Source organism: Chiloscyllium plagiosum, chromosome 34, assembly GCF_004010195.1.
Source record: "Chiloscyllium plagiosum isolate BGI_BamShark_2017 chromosome 34, ASM401019v2, whole genome shotgun sequence".
NCBI classification, from domain to species: Eukaryota; Metazoa; Chordata; class Chondrichthyes; order Orectolobiformes; family Hemiscylliidae; genus Chiloscyllium; species Chiloscyllium plagiosum.
The window spans coordinates 13,683,089-13,697,723 of record NC_057743.1 but is presented as its reverse complement, the minus strand read 5'-3'; the positions used below and the strand labels follow the sequence as shown (position 1 = coordinate 13,697,723).

The window sequence follows — 14,635 nt, the reverse complement described above, 5'->3', positions numbered from 1 at the left end:
TCACTCAGAGGTAACGGTGGGTGTAAGCGAATATATTTGCAAAGTTTTAAGGTGTAAAGCAGGAGGTTTAGAGAGCATTTGAGGAAAAGGTTTGTTTTTTTCACTCAGAGGATGGTGCGAATCTGGAATGGGAAGGTAGTTAAGGCAGGGAAATCTCACAACCTTTTTAAAAGTACTGGGATGAGCGCTTGAAATGACCAGAACATTCAAAGCTATGGGCTAAGTGCTGGAAAGTGGGATTTGTGTAGATAGGTCAGCGCAGATTTGATCAGCCAAAGGTTGTTTTCTGTGCCGTTTGAACAAATCCTTTTCTAATCTCTGATGTTTAGTTTACAGCTCAAAAAAGACATTCAACCTTGTGTCCTTTCGGGAACTACCCTTCTTTGAAAGCATGGCCACTATTGGAGACATGCATGAGGATGTCCTAGTGGAGATCTTGTCCTATGTTCCCGCCAGGGAGTTGCTCATGTCGTGTCGCGTGGTCTGCAGGATGTGGAAAGACTTGGTGGATGGAATACATGTTTGGAAGGGAAAGTGTATTCGGGAAGGATATATCAAAAACAATGGGGAGATGTATATAAAGGATTGGCAAAGGTTTTATATCCTGCTAAGTATGAAGAAGAACTTGCTTAAAAACCCTTGTGCAGAAGGTAGGTCTTACGTTTCCTTTTGTTGCTAATGTTGCACTCAAGAATGAATTGTTGCTGCATCCATTGCCATAACCAACAATGGGGTCAGGCTACTACTGAATAGGAATCAATTATGAATCCAATACTGGGTTTGTGGCTTGGGAAATACAATGATGCATCGTGATTTAAAATTACTTGTTCATTAAATAAAAGCAAAATACTACAAATGCTTGAAATCCAAAACAAATGCAAAAAATGCTGGAGAAACTCAGCAGGTCTGGCAGTATCTGTGGAATGGAAACACAGTTAATGCTTAGAGTCCAAAGAGACTCGAATATTTTTTCTTCAGGCTGCATTGGAGGAGGTGGTTTATTTGAGTTCTGTGGTCATTGTCCCCCTGAATTTCCATGTCTTGTTCCTATATAAATAATCATGGAAATGGCACTCTGTTTTTGCATTGCCTTTACTGGATAGATATCAGACCATTTAGATGATTGCATATATTTTTGAATTTAGAAGCAAGATGGATCTTTGTACTATTTTGTGACACTCTGATTTGGAAACTTATTTAATTGCTGTGTCTAATAATCTGTTGATTCCTCAGCGCTGATCTTTTTCAATCCTGATTTACACCACCTGCAGATGTAGTGACTAGACAGTGTTAGCACTGGGTAGAGTTATGTTTGAGAGTGAACTGTTCCATTATGTCTGGGTCTTGGTTGACTGCTCACTGTGTGCTATCAATCAACCTAGTGGTTCCAGAAACTAAAACCAAACAATGAACCACAGGGCTGCAGTTATTCCAAAGTATCATGCGAAAGGTGGTTTTCCCACACGCAGACTGATGAGTGTTATCTCTGAGACACAATCACAGTATCTGACTATAAATAGTTAAAATTCAAGGCTTCAGTCCCTTCCTTTCAGTCTTGCCATGGGATTCAGGATACAAGGCTTGCTTGCTAGCAACATGAATGGATGGTATAAAACAAGAAAGTGATTCTTGTACACTGTCTTGAACCAGAAAGCCTGTGAATATTTGAGTGACTCACAAAAGACATGCCTACCTTTGTCATGGCAGTTAAGTGCTTGCAAGAAATGTTTTGAGCCGAACAGAACTGTGATGGCAGGGGTATGGTGAGCCCACTGACCAATACGTGGTAACTTTGCAGCAGTAGGCTTCCATATGGCACACTGACCAATGATTGCATTCATGACGAGTAAATTGCAAACACTGAAATTCCACAAAATAGGAAATACAGGGAGGATGATGATTTTGACTTTGGAAAAAAGCAAGACCGTAGCATTTCAAATCAAATCTACCATGTTAGATTCAAAGATGTTACCGAAAAATGCATCCTTCATGATGCGGATGCAGTCTATCCAACCAACTCCCCTCCAAAGGGCGGCACGGTGGCACAGTGGTTAGCACTGCTGCCTCACAGCGCCAGAGACCCGGGTTCAATTCCCACCTCAGGTGACTCTCTGTGTGGAGTTTGCAAATTCTCCCCGTGTCTGTGTGGGTTTCCTCCGGGTGCTCCGGTTTCCTCCCACAATCCAAAGATGTGCAGGTCAGGTGAATTAGCCATGCTAAATTGCCCGTAGTGTTAGGTGAAGGGGTAAATGTAGGAGAATGGGTCTGGGTGGGTTACGCTTCGGCGGGTCAGTGTGGACTTGTTGGGCCGAAGGGCCTGTTTCCACATTGTAAGTAATCTAATCTAATCTATTTTGTCAACACTTGCCCGGTCACAGACACCATCAAACTTTATCCCTACCACTGAGGCAAACTGCAGTCTTGGTCAATCTTTGGAAGATGTTGTCAAAGGATCTTGGGTGAATTGAAATTATAGATGATATGCTTGAGTGAATCAATTCATCTCTGTAGATATCAAGTTAAGTCATTGTCTGCCACAAAAATTGCACACACAGTTGGTCACTAGAACAACTGTTTCAGATGACTATCCACTTCCTAGGATCCATGAAATTTGAGATTTAAAATAAACCTGTTGGATTATAACCTGGTGTCATGTGACTTCTGTCTTCACATCTAGATATGGCTAGATTGTCTTCATTAGTACAATAACAATTTGCACATTTGTGTAACAAGCTGGCTGCTCTGCTTCACAGTATTACTATCACAGACAGTGATGTTGAAGACCATACTCGTAGGAAATCTGGTCACTCGAGGAAGTGAGGGCAATCAGCGGCACACAGTGTATCACAGAAAGTAGGAGGCAGTACCTAAAATCGGAATGGTTGAGAGAACTTGATCCTGCACCACAGTTGCGTGCGATAAGCACACACTTTTTGACACCTATAATTGCATGTGCAGCAATGATGTGCCATTTTACCAGAGTGACACCTACCACTATATCATTGAAATGAGCAAAGTGATCAGTCGCACCATCAGTAATATATTAAGGTACAACAAAGTTTGTTATTGTACTGAGTGTACACAGTTTCTATCAGTTCAACTATATCCCACACATGTACAATGTAAAATTCTGAACCTGCTGTTCTTGTGCTTTATCTGTGTGATGGAGCATAAATGCAAGTTCTTGCTGATTTTAATCTACTTCCTTTTTTATTTTATTTTCCAACAGAAGATTTTAATCATTGGACAATTGACTATAATGGTGGCGACCAATGGAAAATAGAAGCCTTACCAGGTGCCAATGGAACTGCCTTTCCTGAAAATCATGTCAAAAATTATTTTGTGACATCGTATGGGTAAGACTTCCATTCCACAGTGACTATCGAGTACAACTCACTGTAAAAGCCACCTTAGCACCGTCACTCATTACCTTCCCTGTCATGTGGACATACAGTTTCAGCATTTAGTCCATTACTCATGTTGACTTTGGAAACCTGAGTCAAACATCTTTTTATCCCTCCACCGTTCTCAAGTCAGGATGAAATTTAACCATTGTCTGAGTAATGCTACAATAGCTGGTTAGATGGTTTTTGCAATGTTTCCTAACTGGGGAAAAAGAAAATCCCTGCATCTTGTATAACATTACTCTTCCAGGCGTAGTCTTTGAACCTGTATCTATTGCGCCCTCTCTCCTGCCCTCTGTCTCTCAGTCCCCCCCCTTATGTACACTGTCTCACAGATGTACTCACTCGCACAAGTACTCCCATTTCATTAATTGTCTCTTTCTCTCAAAATTCTCTCTCTCTCTCTCTTTCGCGCGCGCTCTCTCCTTCGCACGCTCTCTTGCTCTCTCTTGCGTATGCACGCACACGTACAAAGGCACTGTTGCTTGCTCTCACACTGTCTTGTATACAGTGGAAAATGATTGTGGTTGTATGTAGGTCAGTCATCTCCGCTCCACAAATTCATCAGGATAATGCCCTAGGCCTGAATGTTGGCTGCTTCCTCAATGACATTGTGTCATTCAAGACTGCTCAGATACTGAAGTAGTCCATGTCAAAATGCAATCTCCAGATTTGAGGTAACAAGTAATATTTGCGCTACACAAGGTCAGTCAAAGACCAGCTCCAACAAGAGAGAACCTAAGTATTGCTCCTTGACATTCACAGGAATTGCTGTCACTGGATCCCCAATTGTCAATGTCCTGCAGGTTGCCATTGACCAGAAACTGACTGGCCTAGCCCTGTAAATACTGTGACTGCAAGAACAGGTCGGAGGCAGTGAGTAACTCTCCTACTGACTTCCCAAAGTCTGTCCAGCAACAAGACACTAGTCAGGAGTGTGATGGAATACTCCCCATTTGCCTGACACCATCCAGGACAAAGCAGGCTACTTGATTGGCATCATATCCACAAGCATCCACTGCCGCCACCACCGATGCTCAGGGGCAGCAGTGTGTACCATTTACAAAATGAACTGCAGCAATTCACCAAGGCTTCTTAGAAAGGGGCGGCCTGGTGGCTCAGTGGTTAGTACTGCTGCCTCACAGCACCAGGGTCCCAGGTTCGATTCCAGCCTCGGCCGACTGTCTGTGTGGAGTTTGCACATTCTTCCTGTGTCTGCTTGGATTTTGTCTGGGTGCTCCAGTTTACTCCCACAATCCAAAGATGTGCAGGTCAGGTGAATTGTCTGTGCTAAATTGCCCATAGTATTAGGTACATTAGTCAGAGGGTAATGGGTTTGGGTGGGTTGCTCTTTGGAGGGTCGGTGTGGTTGCGCTGAAGGGCCTGTTTCCACACTGTAGAGAATCTAATCTAATTTAATCTAAACCCATGGTCATTACTGTCTGGAAGGACACAAGCAACACTTACGTTGGGAACCGAGTTCCCCTCCAAGTCACTCTCAATCCAGATTTGGAAATAAATTACTAATCCTTCCCTGTTGCTGGGTCAAAAGCCTGAACTCCCTTCTGAATGGCATTTTAAATGTACCTACACCCACTGGACTGCAGTTAATGAAGGCAGCTCACCACCGCTTCCTCAAGGCCAATGAATGGAATGGCAATTAGTGGTTCCCTATGCATTGATTCCCACATCCCTGATGAATGAATTACCAGAAAGCACATACTTCCATGCACACTTACTCATCTTGCTTACCACTCGCTCCGCCTCTCCTATCTTCTGTCCTGCTCTCTGTCTCATTTTCTCTCTGTCTGCCCTGCCCGGCCTCTGTCCCCCTCTGCTGTGCCTCGCCCAACCTCTGTCCCCCACTGCTGTGCCCAGCACTGCCACTGCCTCATCGCTTGTTTTTATCGCATTCCCTCTCTCACCATCTCTTTGTTGTCATCTCTTGCCCTGCCTCCTCTCTTGCCCTCACCCTCGCTATTGCTCTATCGCTGGCACTCTCTATCCCCAAAAGCACATACCCTCTCCACCTTCACACCTAAGGCTTGTTCTCTCTTGACTATTCATTCTCCACCCCGTCCCCTTTCCCACATTTCTCTACATTTCACTTCACTGCATTAGGCTACAATTTGGACCAGCATCTGTTTGGTATTGAATTAAAGAGAAAGTGCTCATCAGATTAAACAGTCTGTTGGTATTGTTTACAGCCGTGCTTGGTTGGTTTTGATCTCCCTCATCCTGTTTAAAGGTATGGTTGGCCTAGCCATTGAGCTGAGGCAGTTGTGAGGAAATGAGTAGATTTTATGAAGAAAGGAAATGCAGATAATGTGTAACTGTAGCTTCTATTCAAGCCGCGCAATCCTGGATGATTATTGGCTCGTTCAGGATTATGCTTTGGCCCATCAGACCAAGATTCATTCGGGGTTTCTCCATCCAGCTCTTGTGCAGCGTCGCCTCACTGTGGCTGTAGCCCCCAATGATTGGATGGAAAATCCACCCTTTGACATTTTTCTACCAGATCAGCCCGAGCTGATTTGGAGCACACTCTCCTTCAAGTCAAAGGTTGTGCCTTCAAATCTTGTTTGAGGACCTTCAGTATCAGATTGGGCAGAGCTGAGGGAGTGATTGTTAAATTCAATTTGTATCTGCCCCCTGAGACTGGTGTGAAATATCTGTGGCCCTAGTGTTAGTATGGCACAGTAGGAGGCCATTTAGTCCAAAGCCACTCAGTCCCACCCCCTTAGTCTATCTGCAAGTTTATTTTCCTTAAGCTTTGATCCTATTTCCTTTTGGATTTGTTAACTATCTCTGCTTCTGCCACCTCAAGTGCAGCAAGTCATTAGCAGACTATTAACTGCCTTTGCAAAATAAAGTTCATCTTCTTATACCCCCTTGTAGCTCTGGCACAGAACCTTAAATCTGTACCCACTAGTCCTGGATGGAAGCAAACGTTCTTTGGCTACCCTTCCTGTCATTGTCCTGTACACCTTTGTTAAACTTTTCTTTACTCTCCTTTGTGTCAAAGGGAACAACACCATCCTCTCCAAATGAATGGTTTTGCCAAATTCCCTCATCCCTGTAACCATTCTGGGATAAATCTGTTCTGCATCATAAAGATCTTCTCATCCTTAGTAAAATGTGGTGATCAGAACTGGGTGCAATACTCTAGTTATGACATAACCAGAGCTTTATAAAAGATCAACATAATTTATTTGCTCTTGTGCTCAACATCTCTATTTACAAAGCCAAAGATCCAATATACTTTATTCGTTAGGCTGTCAATTTATCCTACCAGCTTCAAAGATCCTTATCTCCCAGCACCGTTTTTAGTCTTATGCCCTAAGTCTATATCACCTTGTGCTATCACTTCTCTGCATTTAACTCCATTTGCTGCCTGTCACTCCAATCTACTGGATGTTATAAATCAGAAACAAAAACAGAAATTGTTGGAATAGCTCAGCAGGCCTGGGAGCATCTGTGGAGAAGAATCAGAATTTAGTCCTAAGGTTTACTGAGCCCGAAACGTTAACTCCGATTTCTGTCCGTGGATGCTGCCAGACCTGAGCATTTCCAGCAGTTTCTGTTTTTGTACCCAATCTGCAGGTCTATCTGTGACCTGTTGCAGTTGACTGGGATCATCTTTACTTGACACCTCAGTTTAGGATCATTGGAAAATGAGGAACTGTCGAAAATTCGTCAACCTCCAAGTTGTATCCTTCCCAAAAAAAAACCATGCTGTGGTCTAACATTTAGATGCTGGCATTTTCCAGGATTCAATGTCTTCCAGTCTGAAAAACAACTATTTACCACAACCCACTGTGTTGATGGAGAACTGCGGTGTTTTACCTGGTCTCATGACAAACATTTACTTCTCAAGTTGATCTGATCATTAGCACCTTGCCTATCATTTTACTGCATTACAGTGGTGACCACATTGACTAAAATCACTTCGAAATGCCCTAGCGTTGTGAAAGATACTATACAAATGGAAGTTATTTCTTTCCTGGTTCTAAAGAAAGTCTGTTTGTATCTCTCTCTGACAGCTTATGCCAGAAATCTCAGTTTATTGATCTAGTGGCAAATGGACTATGGGAAAATCTGCTGGATAAATATCAGCCTAAGATTGTAGTGAGTGATTGGTAAGTATTGAACCTTGCATCCCATAATACTTGATCAGACTGACATCAGACAAAAATTAGATGTCACATTTAAACAAAGAAACTAAAAGTGAGCTCGTGGCAGGGTGAAAATAATAAGCTTTCTTTCTGTTTCTGTATTAAGGGTCACATTTGGCATAATGTACAGACTTAAAAACTAAATTGAACAAGTTTACAGATCATTAACATTAATAGTGAAGGACAGACAGTGAGTCATACAGCATGGAAACAGACCCTTTGATCCAATTAATTCATGCCAAACATAATTCCAATTAAACTAGTCCTACCTGCCTGCACCTGGCCCATATCCCTCAATACATTTCCTATTCATGTACACAGCCACATGTCTTTTAAACTTTGTAATTGCACCCACATCCACCACTTTCCTGAGGAAATTCATTCCATACGGGAACCATCCTCTGTGTAAAAAAAAAAAATAAAATTGCCCCCATGTCTTTTAAAAATCTCTCTCCTCTGTCTCCTCCCCCCAATCTTGAAATCACTTGTCTTAAGGAAAAGTCAGCTACCTTTAACTCTATCTGTAACCCTCATTATTTTATAAACTTCTATCATCAACATATAAATGTGCTGAATGATTTCTTAGTGGTGAATATTTTATGTAAACTTAGAGTGATTCTGGACACGACTATGCCTGACCTGCTTTGTCAGTGTATTCTCCTGAGCTAGTATTGGAATACCATCCTGCAGGTATGCAGCAAGGCGAGACTGTGGCTGTACGTATACATTGGAGGTGAAGCTACTCTCTAAAAATAAGACCGTTATCCAGACATACAAATCGAAGGCGATCGAAATCCCCCAGTGGAGTGATGCACAATGGAAGCAGGTACTCATTTTATGTTTCATTCCATTTTCTTTATCTAGCCTTCACTCATCGAATCATAGAGATGTCCAGCACGGAAACACACCCTTCGGTCCAACCCATCCATGCCGACCAGATATCCCAACCCAATCTAGTCCCACTGCTAGCACCCGGCCAATATCCCTCCAAACCCTTCCTATTCATATACCCATCCAAATGCCTTTTAAATGTTGCAATTGTACCAGCCTCCACCACATCCTCTAGTAGCTGATTTCATACATGTGCCACCCTCTGTGAAAAAGTTGCCCCTTAGGTCTCTTTCCTCTCTCACCCTAAACCTATGCCCTCTAGTTCTGGACTTCACAACCTCAGGGAAAAGACTTTGCCTATTTATCGTATCCATGCCCCTCATAATTTTGTAAGCCTCTATAAGGTCACCCTTCAGCCTCTGATGCTCCAGGAAAACAGCCTCAGCCTGTTCAGCCTCTCCCTATAGTTCAAATCCTTCAGCCCTGGCAACATCCTTGTAAAACTTTTCTGAGCCCTTTCAAGTTTCACAACATCTTTCCAATAGGAAGGAGACCAGAATTGCACGCAATATCCCAACAGTGGCCTAACCAATGTCCTGTACAGCTGCAACATGACCTCCCAACTCCTGTACTCAATACTCTGACCAATAAAGGAAAGCATACCAAACACCTTTTTCACTATCCTATCTACCTGCAACTCCACTTTCAAGGAGCTATGAACCTGCACTCCAAGGTCTCTTTCTTCAGCAACACTCCCTAGAAACTTACAATTAAGTGTATAAGTCCTGCTAAGACTTGCTTTCCAAAATGCAGCACCTCGTATTTATCTGAATTAAACTCCATCTGCCACTTCTCAGCCCATTGGCCCATCTGGTCCAGATCCTGTTGTAATCTGAGGGAACCCTCCTTCGCTGTCCACTACACCTCCAATTTTGGTGTCATCTGCAAACTTACTAACTGTACCTCTTATGCTCGCTTCCAAATGAACCAGTCTCCCATGACAGACCTTGTTGAATGCCTTACTGAAGTCCATATAGATCACATCTACTGCTCTGCCCTCATCAATCTTCTTTGTTACTTCTTCAAAAAACTCAATCAACTTTGTGAGACATGATTTCCCATGCATAAAGCCTTAATCAGTCGTTGCCTGTCCAAATACATGTCAATCCTGTCCCTCAGGATTCTCTCCAACAACTTGCCCACCACCGAGGTCAGGCTCACTGGTCTATAGTTCCCTGGCTTGTCCTTACCACCTTTCTGAAACCGTGGCATCACGTTAGCCAACCTCCAGTCTTCCGGCACCTCACCTGTGACTATGGGTGATACAGATATCTCAGCAAGAGGCCCAGCAATCACTTCTCTAGCTTCCCACAGAGTTCACGGGTACACCTGATCAGGTCCTGGGGATCACTCATCTTTACAGCTTCTATAACCAGTTGACCTTTTTTACTATGTAAATACAGGTATTGTTTCTGCACTGTTGTCAAACAGTGATGGTATCCAAAAACAGCTTCTGCCTTCCAGTCTCCTATTTCCCCTGTTCTTCCTCAACACCCTCTCTCCCTCTCTCACTCCATGTTCCCTCCTCCATGTTCCCTCCTCCATGTTCCCTCCTCCATGTTCCCTCCTCCATGTTCCCTCAGCGTTTTCCTTACTGTGAGTCTCTATTATCACTGTAGGCCAGCTAGTTGACTGTAAAAGGTGTTTCTGATTGGTTCCTTACATTCTCTATTGTCTCTATGTGCTTTCAGGAGACTGGTATCGAAACTTGTGTGACGATACTTTGCGTGCTATGAGTTTGAGGTATATTTTGCCTCCGGTTTTTTTTTATGAAGAGTGGTTGAGACAGAGGTACCAAACGTTTTGCTCCAGGCCAATAGACTAAACAGTTTGCGAGGCCTTTGATTTTTTTTATTAAGTTGGAACAATAGCTTAGATTTCCTACAGTATGGAAACAGGCCCTTTGGCCCAAAAAGTAACCCACCCAGACCCATTCCCCTTCCTTATTTTTACCCCTGACTAATGCACCTAACACTGGGCAATTTAGCATGGCCAATTCACCTAACCTGCACATCAGTGGATTGTGGGAGGAAACCGGAGCATTGGATGAAACCCACACAGTCACTCTGAGAGAATGTGCAAACTCCACATAGACAGTCGCCCGAGGCTGGTGTCGAACCCAGGTCCCTGAGTCTGTGAGGCAGCAGTGCTAACCACTGAGCCACCGTGCTGTTCCATGGAAGCAGCCTGAATGGGTGGAGTCAGGCTCCCACAGAACCAGGGTTTTAGTTTAGCTTTCAACAGTTGCTGGGGTCTTGAAGCTGGGTGTGGAAGTCGTTATTCCTCTGTCTGTTACAAGTAAAAGCTGGAGCTTTCTCTGCTGCGAGACAATCTATTTTACTGAATTTGCCTTTACAAAAGGTGTGTTTGTGGGATGCTACTATATTGGAGGCCAGTTGCTGTTTAGTAATTAAATAGTCTGTTATTCTGTTAACTTTTCCAATAGAGTAGATTTAGATCAGATCAGTTCTTCTGGGTAAAGAAGGGAATCATTCTTTCACATGCTGTTATAACTGACGATACTTCTTGCTTTACAGTTGACCCACGTTTTTGAGGATTATGGTCCTGGTGTTCGTTTTGTTTGGTTTTCACACCATGGGCAGGACACACAGTACTGGGCAGGATGGTATGGAGTACGAGTCACCAACAGCAGTGTTATCATAGAACCATGAATATGCTGCGACTGGACTCCAAAAGAAGAAGAAAACCAAATATTTTCTCAAAATGTGAAGGAGAAGTAAAATGCCACAGATGCTGGAAATCTGATAACTGTCTGGAAAGACCAGACAGAGTCGGAAGACATTCAGCAAATGTGGCATCTTCTGCAGAGAGAATAACAATTAACATTTCAGGACAGTTCTGATGCAAGATTTTAATGTCAATTGTGGTTCTCTCTCTCTCTCTCTCTCTCTCTCTCTCTCTCTATGCTGCTAGATATGGTGAATGTTTTTGAGCACTTGTAAATTTATCAAAGAGAATTATCAAAGGGTTTGGTTAATTCCAATTTATTTTTGCATCTTTGATATGAGAGTATCGTTGATTTCACTTTATTTTTTCATCGACTGCTGGGGAAAACTGTCTGGTTATTTTCTGCAGCATGTTGAAATAACATGCTGTGAGATGTCAAAAATGGCATTGACATGTTTGTTGCTAATATTTAAACTGTTGACCCCAGAGATTCAAGAACCTAGCTTCACTTGCACTGAAACAGGTATCTGGTTGAAAGAAGACATGAGAGAAAAATTGTCAATGGAAGTTGACCCTTTCCAGATTGAAGGGGAAGTGCCTCATGTTAATCTTATTCACGTTGTTGTCCCCATGTGTTGGTCTGTGAGTGATTTGCACTGGGTGGTCTTCCAGTTTGGACAGATAGTGGAATCTCTCTAGGACCCTGAGAGCTCTGTTCCTGTTTAAAGGAGCTGGCAGGTTGAATCACTCAAACCAGGATCCTTCATTGGACAAGGAAACCATTTCTCAGAGCACATGTGACGACTTTTAGAATTTTAAAAAAACTTTTCACTAACACTGGCTCCGTATTTTGAAGAAATAATCCTTTCCCGTTTATCGGCATTGAGGTAATTTAAAGCCAGGTTGCTGTTGATCTGTGGGATTGACATTGATGTGTTTTAATGTTAATGATGAGGTCAGCACTGAACTGTCCCTTTGCACCCCTCCCCAGTGTCTCATTTTAATAAACATGCTAATGTGTCTTAAACTCTGGCTGGAGGAATCTACTCAAATATTGCAGTACAACAGAGGTCCAAATAATTCTTTCACTTCTCTATTAAATTAATGAGTGACCCAGTGTTTGTGTGGAATCCATTGTATTTTTGATTAAATAGTTTCTGATGGGCGTGTGTGTCATTTAACACTTATCAATCCCAGGCTTCCTTGAAGTAGGCCCCCCCTTGTCTGTTTGGCTCAATTTTGTTTATGATGCATACACCTTGTGAACAAAACAGTGAACTCGCCTCCGTTTCCACACACCATACCATTGAAATATCTCAGCTCACTGCTCTGCATGGGGCCATTTTGGAGGAAATAGCACATTGACTTCCTGTCTCTCCTCCCCCATCCTCCTCTGACCACAGGAAAAGGAAAACCTTTTCCAACCATGTTTTATTCATGCAGAAAGTTTCACTTCCTTCATTTTGTCACATACTTTTAGTGTTTGGTTTCTCAGTTCTATTTGTAATGAAAGGTGTTTTGGCTCAGTTTGCTGCTGTTTGAACACTTACGTCCACCATTTTATTGCCACCAATAGAAATGGAATGGTGGGCAGAGTGTATAAAAGTTGCTGCAATGCATAAGACAGAAATATCAGGTAGTGCAACTTCAACCTATGAACATAATATGCTTGAGATGAACCTGCTTTAGCTGAACTGCGTTTGTTCATGACACATTCCAGATTAACAAATAAAACATTGTTATTTTGTGAAAGATCTAGAAGTGATTGTTTTCATTGTGAAATACACATTTACCTTGTTCTGTGATTGATGGGCTGGAGCCAAAAATTTGCAAAGGTTCTGGTCAACTGAAATAGAAACAAATTCTGCTTGAAGCAGACAACAGGCTTGTTTCTATTTAAAGAAACAAACATCAACTGTTAAAGAGGTGACTGTGAACTTGTCTGTCTTATCATACACACTGGATTCCCACCATGCTGTCAACTGAGGAGACTGACCTGAATTAGTTTATTAGCTGTTCAAGGGCACTGAAATAAATTTGCAAAACTATCTTATTTTCATAATATGAGTAGCTTAAAATCTACATCTAAACTTCAATGACCAAGGTGAAAGAGAGCTTTTGCACTGATGAGGTCCCACTGTCTGTAAGGATGTGCTTTGGGCAACACTGATAACCACCAAAATATCATTATAGCTTGACCAAGATAAACCAATGCTGCTCTCTCCTTCTGAATATGATGTAAATGGGAAATTTCTGTATTTTGTCTCTGTTTGAACCCTATTGATTTGTGTAATTGCCTTGTGTAAGCTGTTGTTGCAGAGACTATATGCAATAAAGTGTTTGTTAAATACTCAAAACTAGTTCGAGTTTTTGTGAGTAGGTTAATTAATAAAGTAACTAAATGAGGCGGGTTCACAAGAGTAACCGTGCCTTAAGGGGGATTATTAACCAAGTTAGTCATTCTGTTTCTCATTTAATCAGTTCTTTTCTTTCCCAGTGTTAAATTCTGTCCCTTGTCATTTCTGACTTCTTAGAATGTCACTGTTCTGATCTGTAAGTTGGATACAGGAGAGAAATTTAGAATGCTTTAATGCTCATTCAAAGGAGTTTTGGTTTAGTGACTGAATGCAGTGAGATTATAAATGAGTTTGGGAATATTTCTCTGTATAGGAAGTCCTCACTTAAGGGTTGCTGGTTCTCAGAGGAGTTTCAGTGTTGAAATAGTAACTGGGTTCTGTGGAATTTTTCCTATCAAAAATCCCTATCATTATATTTTTAGATTAGATTCCCTTACAGTATGGAAGCAAGCCCTTTGGCCCAACAAGTCCACACTGACCCTCCGAAGAGTAACCCACCCAAACTCATTGCCCTACCCTATATTTACCCCTGACTAATGCACTTAACACTGTGGTCAATTTAGAATGGCCAATTGATGATTGTGGGAGGAAACCAGAGCACCTGCAGGAAACCCATGCAGACATAAGGAGAATGTGCAAACTTGACACAGACAGACTCCCCCAACCCCCCAACATGGTTCCCACATGCCGTGAGGCAGCAGTGCTAACCACTGAGCCAACAGTTTAAGTTTCAATATTTGATATTACTAACTTCCTCCATTGGTAAACAAAATCATTTTAAAAATGAAATAAGTTTAAAAGTATGAAAGAAAAATGTAACTTGCTATAAGTATCTCATTGCTGTTTCCCAACCTCCTTCCTGGCCTTCTTTCCGCTTCCTTCTGGGTATTACAGATTTTCCCACTCCTCAACCCTTGTTAAGTCAGGGCTCTCCCCACTCTCCAAGTTGTGAACTCTCTCTGTTGCTTGATCTCCCTGTCTCTGCTTTTCTTTCTTGGACTTGCGTTCCCATTCAAGAACCAGATCCAATCTGAACCTGGAGTGTTACCAGTGGTGGGAATCCTGATGGTGCAGAATTGCTGGGGCTTTTACAGTTACTTTTTAAAAATATGTTCCTGCT

At 42.3% G+C, this 14,635-nt stretch overlaps 1 protein-coding gene across 1 annotated transcript; it reads left to right on the top strand.

Annotated features, from left to right (window-relative positions):
• The first annotated feature begins 333 nt into the window (after positions 1-333).
• Positions 334-13,515, top strand: LOC122540214 (F-box only protein 6-like). Its single transcript, XM_043675600.1, has 5 exons — positions 334-650; positions 3,230-3,356; positions 7,448-7,543; positions 8,270-8,405; positions 11,008-13,515. The coding sequence occupies exons 1-5, from the start codon at positions 392-394 to the stop codon at positions 11,140-11,142; spliced, it is 753 nt and encodes a 250-aa protein (XP_043531535.1). The 5' UTR covers positions 334-391; the 3' UTR covers positions 11,143-13,515.
• Positions 13,516-14,635: the final 1,120 nt, after the last annotated feature.